This window comes from Ammospiza caudacuta, chromosome 18 (genome assembly GCF_027887145.1).
Source record: "Ammospiza caudacuta isolate bAmmCau1 chromosome 18, bAmmCau1.pri, whole genome shotgun sequence".
Taxonomy (NCBI): domain Eukaryota; kingdom Metazoa; phylum Chordata; class Aves; order Passeriformes; family Passerellidae; genus Ammospiza; species Ammospiza caudacuta.
The window spans coordinates 8,819,023-8,838,183 of NC_080610.1; the positions used below are offsets into that span (position 1 = coordinate 8,819,023).

Genomic DNA, 19,161 nt, shown 5'->3' on the forward strand with positions numbered 1-19,161 from the left:
TCTGGGAATTGGGGGTGTCTTTATATAAATGTATGTATGTATCTAGGCAGGAAGGGAAAAGCAGGATTTGGGCTAATTGTATGGTGTAACATCCTGTCCCTGGAAGCGTTCAAGACCAGGCCGGATGGGGCTCTGAGCAGCCTGGCTGAGTGGAAGGTGTCCCTGCTCATGGCAAAGGGGTGGTTATCAGATAATCATTAAGGTCCCTTTCAACACAAACCCTTCTGAGAGTCGATGATGATGAAATAAGTTGGAAGCCTTGCAATTACTCTGTTGTACAGAGATTTATTACCTGCATGTTACAGAAGTTACGTTACTGATGCAGTTAAAAAGCAAAAGTAGTTTCTATGAAGTCTCTGAGGCGTTACGGTGAGCCCTCTCTTGGACTGCAGTCCCCATGGCCAGCAGCTGCCTGGCTCCCCTCGCTGGCTGGGCTGGTGCCATCCATGCCCTTGGTGCCACAGGCTGCTGCTGGGGTCTCACTGGCAGCAGGTGCTGCTGCTGCAGAGCTGCCATTGGCGTATTCCACCCTCTCAAAGAAGATCAGCAGCTCACAGTGCCTGGTCTGAGGGAACAGATCCACAGCCATGGCTCGCACGGGCCGGAACGAGGCTCCTTTCACCCTGTTGGAAGGGGCCCGGCACAGGCTTGATGGGGAAGGGAAACAAGAGCAGGGAGAAATGAATTAATATTTTAGTGCACTGCTCATCCCTGCTGCTCTTCTCTGAGAGGTTTTCCTTCCCTGAGCCTCAATTCCATGCTAGGCTTATTCACTACCACCAGTATTTCCATTATGACTTGTGTATTGGGCAGTGCCATTGCCAGCTGCTGCAGCTCCCAGCTGTGTCTGGTGAAAGGTGAGCCTCAAGGAACATGGCTTGCAACTAAAAATCTAGCAATGGTACCCCTTCCCCAAAAACATTGTTTTCTTCTTACCACATTTAGTAAGTCAATTCAATGCAAGAAACACTCACTCCACAAAGTTATTCATTGCAGCTCTGGGATTGCAGGAGACATAGATGAGCTTCTTTAGATGTTCAGCTCTTCTCAGGGCAAGAATTACCTTGGAATCTAGATGATCAAAACCACAACAGCTGTTTACTGGTTCTGTGTGCAGCAAGAGCCCCACAGAAAAATGCCAGGTTATGAACAGCGTGAACAAAACTGCAATGTTGCTCCAAGCTATACCTGAAGCTTCCATTGAATTTATCCCAATGGTGTTTTCTTTGCCTTAAACCCCTGTGAACTTACGCAGCCCTGCCCGTGGTGGATCTACAATCGTGATCAGGTTCTGAGGAGCTAAAACGTTCATCAGGGAAGGAACAATATCTTCTGCCTTCCCACAGTAAAATTCAATATTACTCAGTTCTGTAAGAAAAAGCAAAGATGTTATCAGTGTACTTGTCTAGTCAAAGCAGGGTTCAGTTCTTTACCTTGGATATTAAGTTTTGATGCCTCAGAAACTCCAAATTGTTTTGTCTACCCAGTGTAATTTAAACAATCACTGTTAACTTCGGACCATTCAAACAACAGTAATTTGAGCATCTTCCACTGTCTGGACTAAAGCAAAAGCCCACAAATACCAGCTATGTTAATGTTTTCTTTAGGAGGGTAGCTGTGGTTTCATCTCATTTTTACACTGAAATTAATGTTTTACTTTTCAATTTTAAAAAAAAAGCTGTTCAACTGGAAAATTGGTCTCATGGGCTAACAAGGTGTTTGTTTTCAAGAGTGATTAAGTGTTTAAACGGGACAAGATCACTATCAACAACATGTAATTCCAGGCTGCTTAGATAAGGTAAAGAACTGGCTGCACCTACTCCTTACCAAACAAAGGCTTCAGCATTTCAGGTCACTCACCATTAATCTGGGCATTTGCTTTGGCATCCTGCACAGCTTCCTGACAGAGCTCAATTCCAATGACCTTCTTCACTCTCTGCAGAAGCAAAGGAAAAAGTTCCCTCTGTGGTCTGTATGTGTGAATTTAACCATTTTTCATAACATCAGCAATTAACAGGGACTTTAACTCCTACCCAGCCTGCTCAACATAAGGTTGAGCTTTCATAAGGATGTGGTAAAGCAGCTGCAGGCAGCTCAACTACAAATTAATTCAAAAAATTGAGATGTAAGCTGTTGCATTTCACATACATTAGGTATTTTCTTCCCTTCTAGCCGTAGTTAAAAAACGAGTAAAAAGTAACTTCTATCCAGGAAGAGAAATTGCCAACCTTTGCTAAAGAAATCCCAATGGTTCCTGTCCCACAGCAGATGTCCAGCACGGTGCTCTCCTGGCTCAGCTGTGCCCACTCGCCAATGGCAGTGTACAACACTTCTGCAGCTTGGGTGTTCACCTGGGAAATTAAGGTTCCAATAGATCTACTTCTTCATAAACAGTAAATGTGTTTTAATGAGTCTCAGTAAAGCACGTTTCCTTGTTTCTAATAAACAAATCATTATAAGTTAAAAACACATTCTAAAGTGTTGAAAGGGCAGAAATAAGTTTTGGAAAAGCAAACAGAGATTAGTTATACAAGATTCTTGAACTGTATTACTACATGTTTAGAGTTACAAAAGGCTGCCATGAAACAGAAGGAAAATATAATGAACAAGTAAATACAAAAAGTTGTCTTCAAGGTGCTCCCATCAAGCTTACAGTCATTCAGTGCTTTTACAGCCAAACATAACACTGCTATTTAATCACACCAAGTATATAAAAGGTTAAATTTCTAGGTATGAAACATCTTGTTCCACAGCATTAGTCAAGCTCCAGAGCATTCATGCAGATCCAGTTAAATGAACAGCTTCACATCATCCTTACTTGAAAAAATGCATGAGGAGAAATTCTAAATTTTAGGCCAAGGAGTTCTTCATATATGTACTTATCACCAGCCACATGCTCCAAAGGCAAATCTTCTAGATTGGGAGATTTCCTGGGGGTAGGGGAGGAATGGGGAGACAAAATAGAGTGGGAATCAAAACCAGAAAAAAGAAGACAAACATGTTTGCTACAATCTTTACCAAAGCTGTAATCATCCTAAAACCTGCAGTGCTACACCCTAAGCAGTGCCATTTATCATCTGCTCTTGGAGACTCTCCTTGGCCATTAATGTCTCAGAGTGTGCAAGGACCTCCACCATCTCTAGACGATTATGTGTGAGCCTTGTCCTCCATGGAGTATGGGAGATTGAAAAATTCACATAAATAGGGAAGAAGTTACTTGATAACAAACATTCATCTACTGCAGTAAACACTTCTATAGCTTGACAGGCAACAATGGCCAGTGGGTTCACCCACTGAAACTCTTGCTGCCTTTACTCAGAGAATGGGAGATTTCAGGAGTCTCTTGTGGCAAAGGTGAGTAACTTAAAACAAATTAGTAACAACTGCTGCTACTTCTATGAAGTAGATAAACAATGCTATAAAATTTGCAAACACCAAAAATCCAGCCACCACCAAAATCCCCCAAAGCAAAGTCAACCCGCTCACCTCTGTCCTTCCTCCACAAAGTACAGGGAAGTAACACCACTGCTCTTTCCCATCCCTTCTGTGAAGTATTTTGCCAGAGAGATTTTCAGGTCAGCTAGCTCTTCTTTACTCAATTTCTAAAGTTTTCATGTGAAAGAAGGGAGAATAATCATTTTAGTGACTTCAAGATATAATTTAGTGTATGCTTTACATAAGAATACTACTTGTTCATTTCCATGTATCAGATTAGTCTAAACAGAATTAGAGCAACTTAGCAAGTTAAACCACACCAAGTAATTCTTCTATTTCAGTTTTGCATGCACAATTCATAAAATCCAGTTTAAGCAGTTCTAAAGCTGAGCCTGGGCTGCCCATTACCCATCAAGTGCAGTACCTGAGGGTTGAAGTAAGCAATGGCCATGATGTGGCCGTGGCGGCTGGTGCGCACCGTGAGCTGCTTCCAGTGCCCCTCGTAGGTTTCGGGGCTGTACACCGAGTAAGGAGTGCACCTGCAAAGGGCATGAGCTCGGTCACTCACACTGAGAATTCTTTCTTTGTCTAACATTAAACAGTTCATTGAATAATTCATTGAATCAAAAGAAGTGATGGAAAAAATGCTGAGTACAAAAAGAGGGTACATTCATTTGTCAAACAAGAAATTGCTTCCAACTAAGAAAGACTGATGGACAGTAGCTCCTAAAGCAAAATAACCTGTCCCTCCTTCACACAATCCTCTTGCCCATTTTAACCCATGCAAAATTACAGAGACAAGAGGCAGCTTCTCACTGCATTCAGAGAATGACATAACTTTTTAGAATGCTTTCATTAGCTTCTCTGCTTCACACCAAGTTCAAATCTTCCATCTTCACGATTCTTCTGAGGTTCCATTTTTGTGCATTTAACTGCTTTTTAGAGAATGCATCCTTTTTTCTAAAAAAGTACTCTTATTTAAATGTGCAGCTTTTGGGTTATTCCTTTCTGTAGGATGATGATTCTCATCCCAGAAAACAATGGACCTTGGTTAATTAATTCCTCCCTTCCAGAAGTGTTTTTATGAGTGCTTCTTTACAGTTAGTGGAAGAAGCTCCTGAGTAACACACACTTTTAGTGCAGTAACACACACTTTTAGTGCAGTAACACACACTTTTAGTGCAGTAACACACACTTTTACTGCAGTTAACACACACTTTTAGTGCAGTAACACACACTTTTAGTGCAGTAACACACACTTTTAGTGCAGTAACACACACTTTTACTGCAGTTAACACACACTTTTAGTGCAGTAACACACACTTTTACTGCAGTTAACACACACTTTTAGTGCAGTAACACACACTTTTACTGCAGTTAACACACACTTTTAGTGCAGTAACACACACTTTTACTGCAGTTAACACACACTTTTAGTGCAGTAACACACACTTTTAGTGCAGTAACACACACTTTTACTGCAGTTAACACCCACTTTCACTGCAGACTTACACATCCCCTTGCTTGCAGTGAAGCTGGGTTCAGCTGGTACCTGACCCCAGCTCTGAGCAGTGAGCAGGAGCAAGGGCAATAGTCCCCATGATGCAGGCACAAGGCAGAAACAAAGAATTGCTAAAATGTGAGACTGGTACATCTTAGATCTCAAAGCTCAGAACAAACACAAATTAAATTTATAAATATTTTTGATTAAGATATCAAAACCTTTATGGATAACTCATTTTACTTATGCTCACCTTATGTAGTCTTGGAAAGCTTTTACTACTTTTTTGGCAATAGCAGGAATGTGAATAGTATCAAATGGCTCCACTACAGCACATGTACCACCCTTATATTTGCCAAGACGACAACCCACAGTTTTGTCTTCTTGATTTACACCAATCCCAATCAAGAACTCACATTTGTTGCGATATTCAGTCTAGATTTAAAATAAAGTTATGTAAGATATTTACACAGCATTTATTTGTACATGCCAAGTTGCTCCTGGAAAAAATCCCATGTGGTTAAATGCATTTGGAAATGGACACAGGACATTGAGCTCATATGGACAATACTGATGGATTTTGATGTGTGTGAACTAATAAAGAAAAGGTATTTGTAAATCTTGTTATTTAAGAAGCAAAACATTGCCTCTGTTGAGGAATGCATTAGCTTACAACAGAGGCTTGCAAAGACAGCATATTCATTTTAAAGTTATATACCCAGTTATCAATTTCCCTGCTTCCTGTTAATATTTCCACACAGTATTTACACAAAATACAACAAAAATTCATAATTTATTACAAGACTAAGTCAAATACTCAGTTTGTCCAGTGTCTTCTCAAAACCAAATAATGAATGAACATAACCCTCAGCTCATTAACCCTGTTCCACACTTTACCTGAGATTACATTACCTGCAAGGGTGATGCTTTCACTCCCTCCACTGGGCAACATAATTTATTAAACTTCTGCTTCTGCAGGAACAACCAGGGTAATAAAGCTCTGTTGTTATTTCCTATTTCCCTGCCGCAATTAGAAACAAAAAAATGTAAAGCACACATTTAGAAATATTGAGGTCGAGTTGCACAATACTTCTTTTCTGTAAAGGACACAAAAAAGAACCACATTATCACATGGAAGAGTGTTTCTTCCAGGTTTTTTTAACAAGCAAACTCTCTCCAACTTGGTAAGAGCTGTAACCTGAAAAAGTAAGGGTTAAATGTACTGGTTACATTATGGTTATGTACTGGATTTATCAACGTACCATGCATGATAATTAATGCCAGTTTTGTCGACAGCAAGAGACAGAAGTGATACTTTGATCTTCAAAGACCAGGCATAAAATTTTGAGGGGATTTTAAAAGAGAAAAACCTAGTAGTAATTTGCCATCTCTACAGACCGATTCTCTCTACACCGTGTGACAATGCCATTTTTTTACGGGCACAAACATCCTTCTGCTTATGGAACAACAGACTTTAAAACCAATTTCCCTTCACTAAGCAATTTTTTGAAGGGGACCAAGAACATCAATAGCAAGTTTTGTCAGATGGAACAGCTTTTAAGCTGTAGCATCGCAGATTATGTTTTAATTACTTTGACAGTTTTGACCTACCTCTAACTCACTTCAGTTTAGAGGTATCAATTGGTGTGAATTTAGCTATATCCCATCACAAGGCCAAGTCTTGTACACATTACGTTACAAACAGGAATTACTTTGTCAGCTTCTGCAGCACTTGTTCGCACTCCTGCTTCTTCTGGGCCAGCTGCGCCTCGTAGGGCACGTTCCACAGCGGGGTCACCACGTCCGCGATCCGCTTGCTCAGGGGCTCCTCTCCGCAGGGAGCCGGACGCTTCGCCTCTCCCTGCTCCGAACCCTCCTCTTGCTTCCTCTTCTTGGCGATGGGGTCGGCCTTGGGCTTGGCCAGGCGCACGCTGAGGTGGCGGCTCTTCCAGAGCGCGCCGTGCAGCACCCGCATGGCCTTGTCCCGCTCCTCCTCGCTCTTGAACGTCACGAAGGCGAACGTCTGCTTCCCGAAGAGTTTTATCTTGTGAGGGTTGAGCCCGTACTTGGCAAGGAACTTTTTCACATCGTTAAACCCGATGTATTTGGGCAAGTTCTGTATCTCTACTTTATAAATCTCGGAGGTGAACAAGTCTCCCTTAATGTATCTGTACACGTCGGGGCCCTCCGCGGGGTCTTCCCCGGCCTGGCTGTCCGGCTCTGTCCCATCTCCAGCCTCCGCCACAGGAGCCGGGTCGCGGTCGCAGCGCTCGCCTTCCTCCGCCATGGTCCCGCCACCCCTCAGCCACCCCGCGCACCTCCCGGGGCGGGGTCGTACCCTCACGGACGGGACGCTGCGATGAGAATGACGGCAAAGGAACGATCTGGTTGTTTTTTAAGCGCTGCCCCTCAGCGCTACCGCTCCTCGCGCCCGAAAGCACCCGCGGCCCTTAAACACACCAAAAAGAGCAGCTCACACATCACCCCTTCCCTCACGCGGCCGCCATCTTGGGCCGGGACGCGGGCGGTCGCCGCCATGGCGCGGGGGGTGATGGGAAAAGCGTCTGGGAAACGGAACAACAAAAACGCTTCTCGGGGGTGGAGGGGCCGCGCCGGCGGTCGGTACCGCGGGTCGGTGACAGGGCCGGTATCGGGAGCGGTTCCGAGGACCCACGGGGGGATCGGTGTGACGGGGCCGGGGCGGGCGGCGCTCTGCCCGCGCCGGGGGCGGGGCTGAGGGGGAGCGGGCGTTTCCCATCGGGCCTTGCGGCGGCGCGGCGCGGGCTGCGGGAATGAGGTAAAGGCGGGCGGGGCGCGCGGCAGGAAGCGGCGAGCGGAGCGCGGCGAGCGGGCCCATGGCGGACACGGCGGTGAGGGGCGGCCGCGGGCCGGCGGCCGGGCCGAGAACGGCGCGGGGGCGAGGGCGGCACCGAGGGCCGGGGTGGGAGAGTAACGGAGACAGGTGGGGCCCGGGCGGGGGGAGCCGAGGTCGGGCAGGGCCCGGGGGGGGACGGACGCTGGGCCTCGCTGGGGGCTGGAGCGGCCGCGCCCGCCGGGCCTGGGCTTTGCGGCCGCTCCGGGCACGCGTGGCCGCTCGGGCCGGGCCCTGCACCCGCCTTGGCCGTTCCGCGGCACGAGGGAGCCCGGGCGAGCCGGGATCTTTCGGGTAGTCCTTCTCCTTTCCCTCCTTTCTTCTCCCCCTCTTTCCGCCCCTCCCCGGGCCCGGGCCGGCCCCCTCGTGCCGCACCAGTTGCTCACGTGCTTCTGTGGCGGCAGGGCGGGATCGTGTCGGGATAACGGGATCGCGTTCTCTGTGCCTGCTGCGACTGTGCTTTTCTCATGGTCTGTGTGATTATTGCTCAGGCGCAGAAGGCGTGATGAATGACCATGCGGGATGTGCTACTTGCACACATGGATACAATGTATAAAAGTTTGGCTAACATTTCCTTTTTTTTTTTGAAACAGATGTGACGTAATTCCTTTCTCGCTTTTTTTGCTGGAACGCTGGGGATGTAATATGGGCGATAACTTGTGTGACGTTGTTGACACAACTAGATTTTATTTTGCACAATTTTCTACTTAAGTTTCCCTTGGCCCCCTCTTTTTTCTCTTGTATGTGAAGACTGATTTTCCTTTCCGTTGCTTCAGCAACACCAAAAATCCCCAAACACAAATCATTTCCCTAGACCTGAGATAGCTGTTCTGTGGCTTTGTTAAACTTGCATATGAATCTCCCTCCCAGGCTTGTGTTCTGAGTGCTTCTTAGCAGTCCATATGTATGAAGTACTAGAGATGTTTATCGTTTACCTGCTAATCACGGTAGTAAAAAACCATTCTTAGGCCTAATGAATGCTCTGACAGATTCCTAAGCAACTTAAATAGGAAGGATTATTTTGGCTATTTATCTGTAACCTAAAGTTCCTTGAGGAGTCTAAAAGCAAGAAACCTGAATTACTTTCTGGCTATTACAGCTGTGCCTCAAAGAATCTTTGTTTGTGTTGACTGTGGGTGATTCTAATACATAAGACAGAATGGTGAACTCGGGACGCAATATGTCCCTTAAGCTGGGTTAGGTGGATGTTGTGTGGGGTTTTTTTCTAATTTTCCCATTAACAGTGGGTCATTAGGCACTCAGAAATAGTAGGGTGTTAGTAGCATAAAACACATTACATAGGAAAAACTGTTGATGAAATTTTTTTCCATAACCAGAGCTATTAATCCAAGGCCAAGCCTCTGCACAATTCATGAGTGGTAGGATTAAAACACCCAGCACTGCATGAGCACCTTTTTGTTTCTTAGTGTGCCTGTATGTTGACTTGGAAGTAATTTGTTTTCAGGTACAATCATAATTATTTTATGGGATATTACAGTTATTAAGATCTATTTGCTGAAAAGTTTTAAACACAGATGTGAGTACTTCATGGTTGGGGTACATAGCAAGTTTGTGTTTTCTTTTTTTCTCCTCAGGAGGCACACGAGGATCATGATACTTCTGCTGAGAATGCAGATGACTCTAACCATGATCCTCAGTTTGAGCCCATAGTTTCCCTTCCAGAGCAAGAAATAAAAACTCTGGAGGAGGATGAGGAAGAGCTCTTTAAGATGTGAGTAGAATACTTTTCACTATTATCTGCATGTTCATGTTCAAAAACTGCAGAACTTGCAGCAATCTCTGTGTGAAGGCTGCCTTGGTTGGTCTGCATGTGATGGCAGAGATTGAGTGGGGGGGTCATTGATGTTGCCCCAAGAAAATGAAGTCTGGAACCACAGAAGAGAGCTGATAATGTGAATCTGGCTTTAGCATTGTTTGCATGAAAGAAGACAACAACTTGAAAACTATTGAAATTGTGATCCCAGAATGTGAAAGAAGTGTCTTGGGAGGAAGGAAATGAGATGTATGTGGTGTTGCTGCCATGCATCCCTGGGTAAAGGGTGATGTACAACATGCTGAAATAATAAAAGCAACAGCTGCAGTATTGGGGCATTTGTGGCAGTTCCTGTCTGTTGTCTTCAACACAGTTTATCCTTAGATTGTGCTTATTGTCAAATCAGGATGGCTTGATCTGCCTGAAGAAAAATGTACTCTTAGGGCTTAAGGATTTTGAATTTGATCCCTGATGTGCTGGCTTGAAATAGATTTTAAAAATTATGCTTTTGCTTGCTTAATCACAGAATGGTTTTCCACATCTGGAAGAGAGATTTCAGTTCTCCTTGTATGGGTTCTGATAATAACTGAAGTGATGGTCAGTTTCTGACAGGTAGTGTGGTGAACTCTGGCTATGGAAAAACCTGTTAGTTAGTTACCTGAGATTAAAAGTTTGCCTACACCAAATATGTTTATCATCCCCTAAGAGTGTCCAGAACCTGTTGAATTTTAGTACAATTAATATATAATTCCTAATATTTTATTGTTAGGTTTTAATTCATCACATCAGTTTCTGAATGTGTATATTGAAGCAGAACAGGGGATCTTATTAAGGAATTGTTTCCTTCTTGTGTGTGACTTTTAGGAAGAGCTGTGCTCTTTGGTTAGGTGTGATATTTTAATACCTGCAGACTAATTACATTTTCTGTTCTCCCAGGCGAGCGAAGCTCTTCAGGTTTGCATCAGAGAATGACCTTCCAGAGTGGAAAGAGCGGGGAACTGGTGATGTGAAACTCCTCAAGCACAAGGAGAAGGGAACCATTCGTCTCCTCATGAGGAGGGATAAAACCCTAAAAATCTGTGCAAACCATTACAGTATGTTATACATTTCTATAATTATTCTTGATTTAAAAAATAAGCTTGTGGAATTGAAGTATGGTTGTTTCTTGCTCTTCATACAAGGCTTCAGGCATCAAAAACCATGAGGGGTTATTTTTATTAATGGAAGGAAGCTGGAGGTTTTTTCTTTAAGAGTCTGATAGTGCTGTAAGACTAACAAAAGTCACTTCAAAATTTAACTGTGATAGACAGGCATTATGTGGTTGCTTCCAGTGTGTGTGTGTGTGTGTACTTTATTTTAATGATTAATAAAGTGTAGAATATGTAGGCCTTAATACTGCTCAAAATAAGAATTAAATGTATACTAGCTCACTTTTGTAAGAGTGAGAGAAACCATGATGTAATAATTTACTACTTTGACCTAAATGTCTGAATTTCCAAAACTAATCCTTAACCATCAGAAAACAGAGTCTGAGATGCTAAGCAAATCTGAGTCTGCCTTTGTCTGCTTGTGAAATAAACTGAAATGAATGTGTTATATTGGGCTGACTCATTCAAAAAAGAATCCTCTTTGAATTGAAAAAAAAATTAAAGGGCAAGACAGACTTGAAAGTCGGCACAACTTGCAACAAGTAGACCAGTTTGTGATACTTTGCTTGCTTTGCTGATACTCAGATGTTTATATGAGGAATCTATAGTGTTCTGTGGAAATAAACTACATTTAGATAATTTGAAATAAGAAATAGCTTAATGCCAACCTCAATAATGCCACCAACCAGCAGGAATAAACCTTTTGTTTAGGGATATAAATGTTGCACATAGGAAAACAGAATTGATGAATTTATAGTATTCTTGTCAAAAGTTGTTTAGGTGTTTTTTCCTGGAAAAGCTGCTCTCCATATAGATTTGTTTATTGAATTTATGCTGACTCACAGTCAGACAAAAGAACTCTCTTCATTTTTGCAAAGCATTAAATGGAGGAAAATGTAGTTTGATCTCTAGATGTTAAAAATGCAGGGAAGGGAGTAGACTCTTCTTCCTGAACTAGACAGAGCCCAAGGAGAAAAAAGCCCTGCTTAGACTTTGCAAGTCTGTAATGTAAAAAGTCTTAAAGTACTGTGGGAAGTAACATTTCAACTTCTCCAGTCAGTCAGGTGAGGTAATTGTAGTGTCTTGGAGGGACAGGGCCCCATTTACTGGGAGGGAGCAAATTGGTTGAAAAGGCAATGTGTACACTTTGCAGCACCACAGAAACCTGTAATATCTTGTAGTACAGCTTTAAACTGATGGGAGTGGTAATTAACCTGATGACTAATGGAAGGAAAAATGCTTTTTAAAATGAATTTTGGTAGAAGAAGAATGAGTGTTGTTTGTCTGGATACCTTTTCCTTCTAAATCATTTGTCTGTACTGCAGAGCTGTGCTCAGTGCCTGCATCTCTTAGTATCACAATCATCTGTTTTAACCAAAAATTGCATCCAACTCTTTTTCCTAACAGCAGTGAATCCAGCATCCTCTCAAACAGTAATGGCTTTGCATAATTTTATTTGACAATGTAAGGAAAAATATATATGAACATCACTGTCTTGTATTCATCCCAAAGTAATTCTGTGTCAAGTGCTTTATGTAACCATCACAGCCTGTTTTCACTGAGATTTATGGAGGCTGGTGTGGAAAACATTTGCTGTTGTGCTCTGTACATCTTGGAATGCTTTTGTTTCAGTCACACCCCTAATGGAGCTGAAGCCCAATGCTGGGAGCGACAGGGCGTGGGTGTGGAACACACACGCTGACTTCGCAGACGAGTGCCCCAAGCCCGAGCTTCTGGCAATCCGATTCCTAAACGCAGAGAGTGAGTGCCTGCCACTGAGCTTCCACTGACTGTAACCTGTTCTGTTACCCTGCTTGTCTAAATGCTGCTCTAAACCATTGCTGGAGATGTGCTGTATCTCACCCCTGCATGGTAGGGTTAGCTAATTCATTCTTTATCTGAGAGAAGTCTGTTCATCACTTAACCTTATCTGTTGACAAACAGTGCAGTAATTAGGTCTGCAGTAATATTTGTACATTTTCTGCCCTAGGCACTTTCTTAACCTAAGCCATTTCATGTAAGTGCTGTGCCAATTAGAATAAAACTACAGGCAGTTAAGAGACTCACATACAGCTTACTTTCATGTAATTCCTGTTCTCAGTTGTAGTTAAGATTAGATTTTTGCATTAGAAACAAGGAAATCCTGACCTGATATTTCTGGCCCATCTGCATTAGCAGAATATCTGGGTTGGTTTTTCTTTATTTAATGAAGTATGTAGTATCTTTTGTTTTGATTAAATGGAACCCTCAGTGAAAAGTGCAAGTCAGGCCCATCATACTAGTTGGTGGGTTTTTCTAGAGTGACTACAGTGAGTACCAGAAAAGTAACTCTAATAATGGATCAGCTAGGATTAAATCAAAGAAGTGTTTGGAGGCAGAGGGGGTTTATGTTGTATTGTTTTGTTGTTGGGTTGGATTTTTTTTTTAAAGGAGCAAAATGAAAGTGTTGCATTTCTTGCTTTACAGTTTGCCACACAAGTTTAGTGTGGTAGCCTCCTTTTCTCCTTACATACTCAATGAATAATAAAAGTGGTTAAGTATTTTAAAGTTTGATGGATTGGACTACATCAGGAAAGAACTTAGTACATCTTGCCCTTTTCCTTAAGTCTCCAATGTAATTTTGTTTAGCCAAATAAACCCTTCTGGTCTACCTGCTTAGTGCTTGCTTCATGATCAAGTAGGAAGTGAGGGGCAACTATTTGCTAATATCTAAGAAGTCTTTCTCTTTCTGGTAGAGGCTGTTCAGCTTATTGAATGTTCTGTCTTGAGGGAATAGTCCTTCCCTCCTGTTTGCCCTTTGCAGTACTGACTAAGCAGATGTCAGGTGAACAGACCCAGGTTTGTCCTTCAGGTGTCTCTGCTGTTTGAGATGCTGGAAAAGGAATCGATACCAACACTTCCTGGGCTGGTTACTAAGTGTCTTCAGAATTCCTGTGGGCAACAGTGACCTCCTGTGGTCAGCCAGTCCAGCCTGGGATGCCAGGCTGGTACTGCCTTGCTCATTGTGGTGTCAGGAAGCTCCTTGCCCAGGCCCTTTTTGCTTGTATTACTTGTGTAGAGAGACATTATTGGGATTTGACCAGCTGCTTGCAATGGTTGTTGAATTGAGTGGTGACTTAGACCAGAATGTAATGAAGATTATGCATTGCTGGCTCTTGCAGTGAGGAGTAGCCCTCAGGTACAGAGTCTGAATGCTGTGCTGGTGACACAGGCATTATCTTCCTGTTGAAACAGGCATTCTCTTCCTTTGCTGATGCTCAGAACCCCCAGTTATGGTCAGCTTGTGGAAGAGTCTTAAGGTGTAACACAGCTGGCAAGGATTGCAGTTCAAAGCTAATCTTCAGGCTTTTGCATATAGTTGTATTAGCAGTCTCTGACATCATATTCCTATTTCTTTAGGCTACAGACAGCTGGGAGTTGCAATAACTACAAAACAGCTCCTGCTGGCGTTACATTTTGAATATTTTGCAAAATAAGTTGCTTTAGTAGACATGCTGAAGAAGATGAATTGCTTTTGCACAAAGATGTGATTGAAGAATTTTGCATCTTGTATGATTTACTAGATTACTTCATAAGTCCCTACAAATTTGGTTTACACAAATCTTCCCCTAGGGTATCTTTCTTCAAGATTAGAAGTACTCAATGTTGTGAGGCAGTAAAAGTAATGAAAAAATATTTTATCTTCACTGAAACAGATGCACAGAAGTTCAAGGCAAAATTTGAAGAATGCAGGAATGAAGTAGGCAAGACAGCAAAGAAAGGTAAGGTGCTCTCAATGTACTTGGTGTCATTTCTGAGCTGTGTGAGTGGTTCCAGTAGCCTGGAGTGTTGTGTTGCAGCAGACTCACTCTGTGCTGAACTGCAGCCTTCAGTTCAGGTGCTTTTCTGTCTGCAAGAGTAAGAGCTGACAGGAGTGACGATGGCCTTCCTTCCTGTGGAAGGCTGTTACAGTTGCTGTTGGGACATGGCTGCTTTGGAATGGCTGTCAAGGAAATATTTATGGCTTATAGTAAACAAATGAGCTGTGAACACTGCAACCACAGTGCTCTTTCTTCCTTCCCCTTCCCCAAATTTTGCAAATGTATAATCATGCAAGTATAATACTTAATGTTTTTCATAGTTGTTAGTGTGTGTGAGATTGTTCACGAGTCTAACAGATTATTGCACCTCTCTTTAGAATTGCCTTTGTGATGAGGTATGTCACCATGTAAATAAAACAAACATTTCTATCTTCCTTAAGTACAGACTACCAGTGGTCTGCAGTCAGCATTCTTCAAGATATTTAGATTGGAGTTTTCCAGTCATAGGAATTCCTATGCCCCAATTTCAAACTGGGGAACTTGACTTTGTTTCTTGGCATCTTAACAAAAAAACCAAAGGGTTTGTCTGGATACTTTATTGGTAGCAGCACAGCTGGCCAGATGCTACACATTCCTCAGTCCCTGTGTAGTGATTAATGTATATGAGTGGTGTTACTTGAAATCTGACATCTGAAGTAATTACCAGAGGAAAAGAAATGGAATGAGTCACTCCAGTGGTCAGTGAAGAATATCTTTATTTTTGTCCAATGCATTACTGCTTGTATGTAATACCTTTCCTAACCAATCTTTTAGCAGGCACAGACAAAAATGATAGTGCTGATAAAGTTGCTGAAAAACTAGAAGAGCTTTCTGTAAAGGAAGAGAGCAAAGAATCTGAGAAGAAAGAGACCAAGGAAAAAACTGAAGAAAAGCAATAAAATCATCCTGGGCCTTGCAGTTTTTCCTTTACTTTTTTATTTCTCTATTTTTTTTTTCTTTTTTCTTTGTTTTAGTTATTTTTTTAATTTTTACAAGGGACTTTATATGGAACTGCATTCAACATTCACATTGTTTTTTCTAGGCTTTTGCCCTTTGGAAGGTGTCTTCAGAAAAATTCATTCCCCAGTCATGAAAATGTACTGTGCTAACTTTATTTTCCATAGTGGAAACACTTATTTACAGTCATCCAAAAGAATGAATAAAACAAACTTGAAAACAGCATCAGGGGACAGAACTGAGTTTTCTGTATACTGTAAAGGCTTATGAATACACTTGTTTAATTGAGCTACATATCATCATTCCTGTGGATTAAGTAGGTTAATAGACTTTGTCAGCAGGGAAGATTAAGATTGCATTTGTGTTTCTTATATGGATTCTAAATTGTAATCTAACAGACCTTTCACACCTGCTGCTGTGTGTACTGAGCAGGGAATGTGCCTGTGCTTCTTGAAATCCAGCAGACTTCTGGAATCAGGCAATAAGAGCATTCCTGGCACACTGCTGCTGCTGATCCATCAGAAAATAAAGGTGATGGTGAAAGATCCATGGTGAAAAACAAGGTGGGGGACAAAATTTCTTGTGCCAGATTTGAGAAGCATTTTCTTCTTACAAAATGAAATCTGTGCTTCCCCCGCTGCCCCAAATTTTGATTTTAGCAGAAAGCTCCTGCTGTTTTCCCAGATCTTCCATGGTGCTGCTTGCTGACTGAAGGCAGCTGCAGCAGCCTGTTGTGCTGAGGGCTGTGCAAAGGAATCTGAGCTGTTTGAGTACCTTCCTGAGAGATTCCCCTTGCCAGCATATTGTTGTAGTCTCAAGAATGTAGAGGTCTAAAATGTATAAGCTTTTTTCCCAGGGCTTTGGAGCTTGTGTTTTTACAAACTGGAGGAGTTTTGAACTTCTCAGATGTTTGCTAGGGAGGCTGTCCTTGGAGAGCAGCAGGCTGGAATTCACTTTGGAACAGTTAATTATGGTGCACATGCTTTGAGGGACACCCTCCTTGCCAGAATAGGCAAATTGGTCAAATCTCTTCCCTGCAAATGTTTTTTGTTTATCCAATTTCAAATTAGTGCTAGAGAGTAAGAAAATAAACTATAGTAAGCAATAAAATCACCACAATTAAGTCTGGTAGATAAATTGAATTTTGTTGTTTAACACTAATACAAGGATTGTGTTAGGAATAGAGATGAAATTTTAAATAGTTTCCAAAATAATTATGAAAACTGTACAAAACTTGCTGAACTGTAAGACTGAATGATGTTAACATGGGATAGCAAGACCTTTTTGTCTTCATGAAGAGGCTTTTAACTCAGTCAGGTTCTGCAGTCTGCCTAAGGAAAATATATTTTTAAAAAATAAATCATGTCTTAGCACTGCCTTTTGATGCTACAGTGAATGAGTCTTAAATCTGGAACTGTAATTAAGGTACTCACTTCATTCAAACAAAATAATTCCTTTGGTGTTTTGCACGTTCCCCTTCAACTACAGCAGATATCAAAAGTCTGTTAATTAACAGAGATGGTTGAAAGGCAAAATAAAATGCTCTTTAGTGTTTCTGGTTTGGAAGTAACAAGACAAAGCTATTTTGAAGTATTTAACATTTGAATGTAAAAGCCAAATCTTTTATCCATGAATCACTGTAAATGATCTGATAATGTCAAACTGTGTCTAAATTGATAGAAATGACTTAAAAGTTTCAAAATAAACTTAAATTTTCATTTAAAGGATTTGCTTTTTATTTTGAGAACTCTTACTGGGAATGCATTTTTAGTCTGCAGGGGTAAAGTGATGAAGGCAGCAAAATGGGCGAGTTGCATTTCACTGTCAAACATTGCACAAAAGGGAGAGGGCAGCACCTGAATGGTTTAATTTGTCTTAATATTAGTTATTGATGACTCTTGCTTAATGTTATTACCCTTTCTTCTTCCCCTCTTTCTTCAGCATGCTTGAATGACTTCAAGACGTTTCCATTCTTGTTTAGGTTTAACTGATCTGTGTTTACAGTTCCTGGATTGCAACAATCCTTGCAAGTCTTCAGTCTCAGAGAGCAAAGTTAAGAGAGAGCACTCAGTAAAATAATTTCTCTGGTAACATTTGGCTGAAGAATGTTTTAGTCCTCTAAACTAAAGGATGGTCATTCAATGTTCTGGTCACTTTAGCTGTTCTACACATTAAAAAACAGTAAGTATTTTTAAAGTTCTCAGTGAAATAAGGCTTGTTGTTTGGGCTAGTCATTCTAATGATTTAATTTGCCTATAGGTAGACTGCCAAGTAAAGATTTTTTAAAACTCATTCATTTTTTATAAAGAAGGAAAATACAACAGCGCTAATAAAACATTGTTGGGTGCTGAAGTGTGCAATTCATACAAATTTTCTGCTTGCTTCAGGTTTAGAAAGATGCTATATAGCCAGGCTTAGTGATCCAGTCTTTGGTGGTACAAATGGTTTTGTGTGTATGTGCTGAATGGATGAATGTCTGAGGTCTCCTGAGTGATAAATTCAACTTTAAAATTGTTACATTTTAACAAGAATCAAAATAGTATCTATTTGCAAGTTCAGGTCTTAAAGAAGTCTACTTACAGAAAATAATTCAAACTAGTTCCCTCTAGATCTCTTGTTACTTATTTTGAAGACTACACTAATCTGTTGGGGGGTTTTCTCCAGGAATAAGTTTTCTAAATGTGTTATTCACAGATTGCAAACACTCCCAATTTGTTGTGTTTTCAACACTAAATGTTGATCTTCCCGATCCCCCCCGCCCTATAATAAGGTAGCTTGTATCAAATGCAAGTTCTCAGTGATACCAAAACATCAGAAAATTAAAATTATTCTCAACACTATGCAGATAGGAGAATGTTGTAAATTCTTTATTTTGATGCAGTAGGCTCAAGGAGTACCTGTATGTAAAGGGAAATAATGAGTCTGAGTAGTTCTTTGGGTTTTGTTGCTACTATTTTCACCAGTTTGAGTGTTGTCCTCTGGTGGATGCTGTGTGTGGCTCACAATGAGTTGTGCTGAACTCTGATGTCCCTCAGCAGTGCTGGGCTTTGAGCTGCTCCATCTCAGTGCATTCCTTCACAGAGCTCAGTGAAAAACTTGAATGTTACTGGAAACCTTTCTCTAAAGAAAAGACTCCAAATCAGACTCAGAAAACTCAGCTTGACTCCTTAGTAATATTAAATTGCACCTATTTACGTGGAAATGGAGACAATGGTGGAGATTACATTCCAAACTGCCCTGCTGGGTTTTGATCTGTACAAATTGCCATTGGCTTTCAGTGATGAGTCCTTATAGAGTGGATGATTATTTAAACAACCTCAAACCTCTCCAGTTAACTTCCCAGTGCTGTCTTTATTTGTGCTCTCCTGTTCCCAGGACACCCATCTGTCCTGGCTGCTCCACGTTGTTTCTAGCAAGCTGTATTTTCTGAGGTATCCATGGCAATGCAGTGTTTTAATTTTGATTAGCCAAACTAATTTCAAAGTGTTTTTACATTGCTGAGGTCATGTGTAAACTTACACTAGTTCAGTGAAGTGAGCTGTGTATAAAGGATTTTGTTTTATTTTATGACTGTTTATTCAGGGTCTACTTTAAAGGTTTTCATAATTAAATTTAGCTAGAATTACTCTTTAAAA

General features: G+C 41.6%; 2 protein-coding genes and 1 non-coding gene across 4 annotated transcripts; 2 read left to right on the forward strand and 1 right to left on the reverse strand.

Moving 5' to 3' along the window:
• Nucleotides 1-318: 318 nt before the first annotated feature.
• On the reverse strand, nucleotides 319-7,493 carry TRMT2A (tRNA methyltransferase 2 homolog A). Of its 2 annotated transcripts, none has more exons than XM_058816992.1 (11): nucleotides 6,649-7,493; nucleotides 5,849-5,957; nucleotides 5,190-5,371; nucleotides 3,860-3,974; nucleotides 3,487-3,602; nucleotides 2,819-2,930; nucleotides 2,229-2,351; nucleotides 1,861-1,936; nucleotides 1,252-1,368; nucleotides 975-1,071; nucleotides 319-647 (listed from the first exon to the last, which is right to left on the reverse strand). In XM_058816992.1, exons 1-11 carry the CDS (start codon nucleotides 7,221-7,223, stop codon nucleotides 365-367), a joined length of 1,905 nt encoding a protein of 634 aa, XP_058672975.1. In that variant the 5' UTR covers nucleotides 7,224-7,493; the 3' UTR covers nucleotides 319-364. The 2 variants fall into 2 exon arrangements, 1 of the variants encoding a protein (XP_058672975.1); XR_009275498.1 differs by having other exon boundaries at nucleotides 570-647; nucleotides 1,189-1,368.
• A 254-nt stretch (nucleotides 7,494-7,747) lies between these two features.
• On the forward strand, nucleotides 7,748-17,250 carry RANBP1 (RAN binding protein 1). Its single transcript, XM_058816634.1, has 6 exons — nucleotides 7,748-7,806; nucleotides 9,404-9,540; nucleotides 10,519-10,676; nucleotides 12,363-12,491; nucleotides 14,426-14,491; nucleotides 15,344-17,250. The coding sequence occupies exons 1-6, from the start codon at nucleotides 7,792-7,794 to the stop codon at nucleotides 15,466-15,468; spliced, it is 630 nt and encodes a 209-aa protein (XP_058672617.1). The 5' UTR covers nucleotides 7,748-7,791; the 3' UTR covers nucleotides 15,469-17,250.
• Nucleotides 14,569-14,700, forward strand: LOC131565922 (small nucleolar RNA SNORA77). Its single transcript, XR_009275502.1, has one exon. It is a non-coding gene; the product is annotated as a small nucleolar RNA SNORA77 (small nucleolar RNA).
• Nucleotides 17,251-19,161: the final 1,911 nt, after the last annotated feature.

Bases quoted from the DNA above. Each gene is read 5' to 3' on its own strand.
- TRMT2A (XM_058816992.1), bottom strand. From the start codon at position 7,223: ATGGCGGAGGAAGGCGAGCGCTGCGACCGCGACCCGGCTCCTGTGGCG. The intron at 3,975-5,189 runs GTGAGCATAAGT...TGCCCTTTGCAG, and splicing joins GCTTTCCAAGACTACATAAG to GTGCACTCCTTACTCGGTGT. The intron at 1,937-2,228 runs GTTGGCAATTTC...TTGCTTCTGCAG, and splicing joins TTGGGATTTCTTTAGCAAAG to AGAGTGAAGAAGGTCATTGG.
- RANBP1 (XM_058816634.1), top strand. The intron at 9,541-10,518 runs GTGAGTAGAATA...CTGTTCTCCCAG, and splicing joins GAGGAAGAGCTCTTTAAGAT to GCGAGCGAAGCTCTTCAGGT. The intron at 12,492-14,425 runs GTGAGTGCCTGC...TCACTGAAACAG, and splicing joins CCGATTCCTAAACGCAGAGA to ATGCACAGAAGTTCAAGGCA.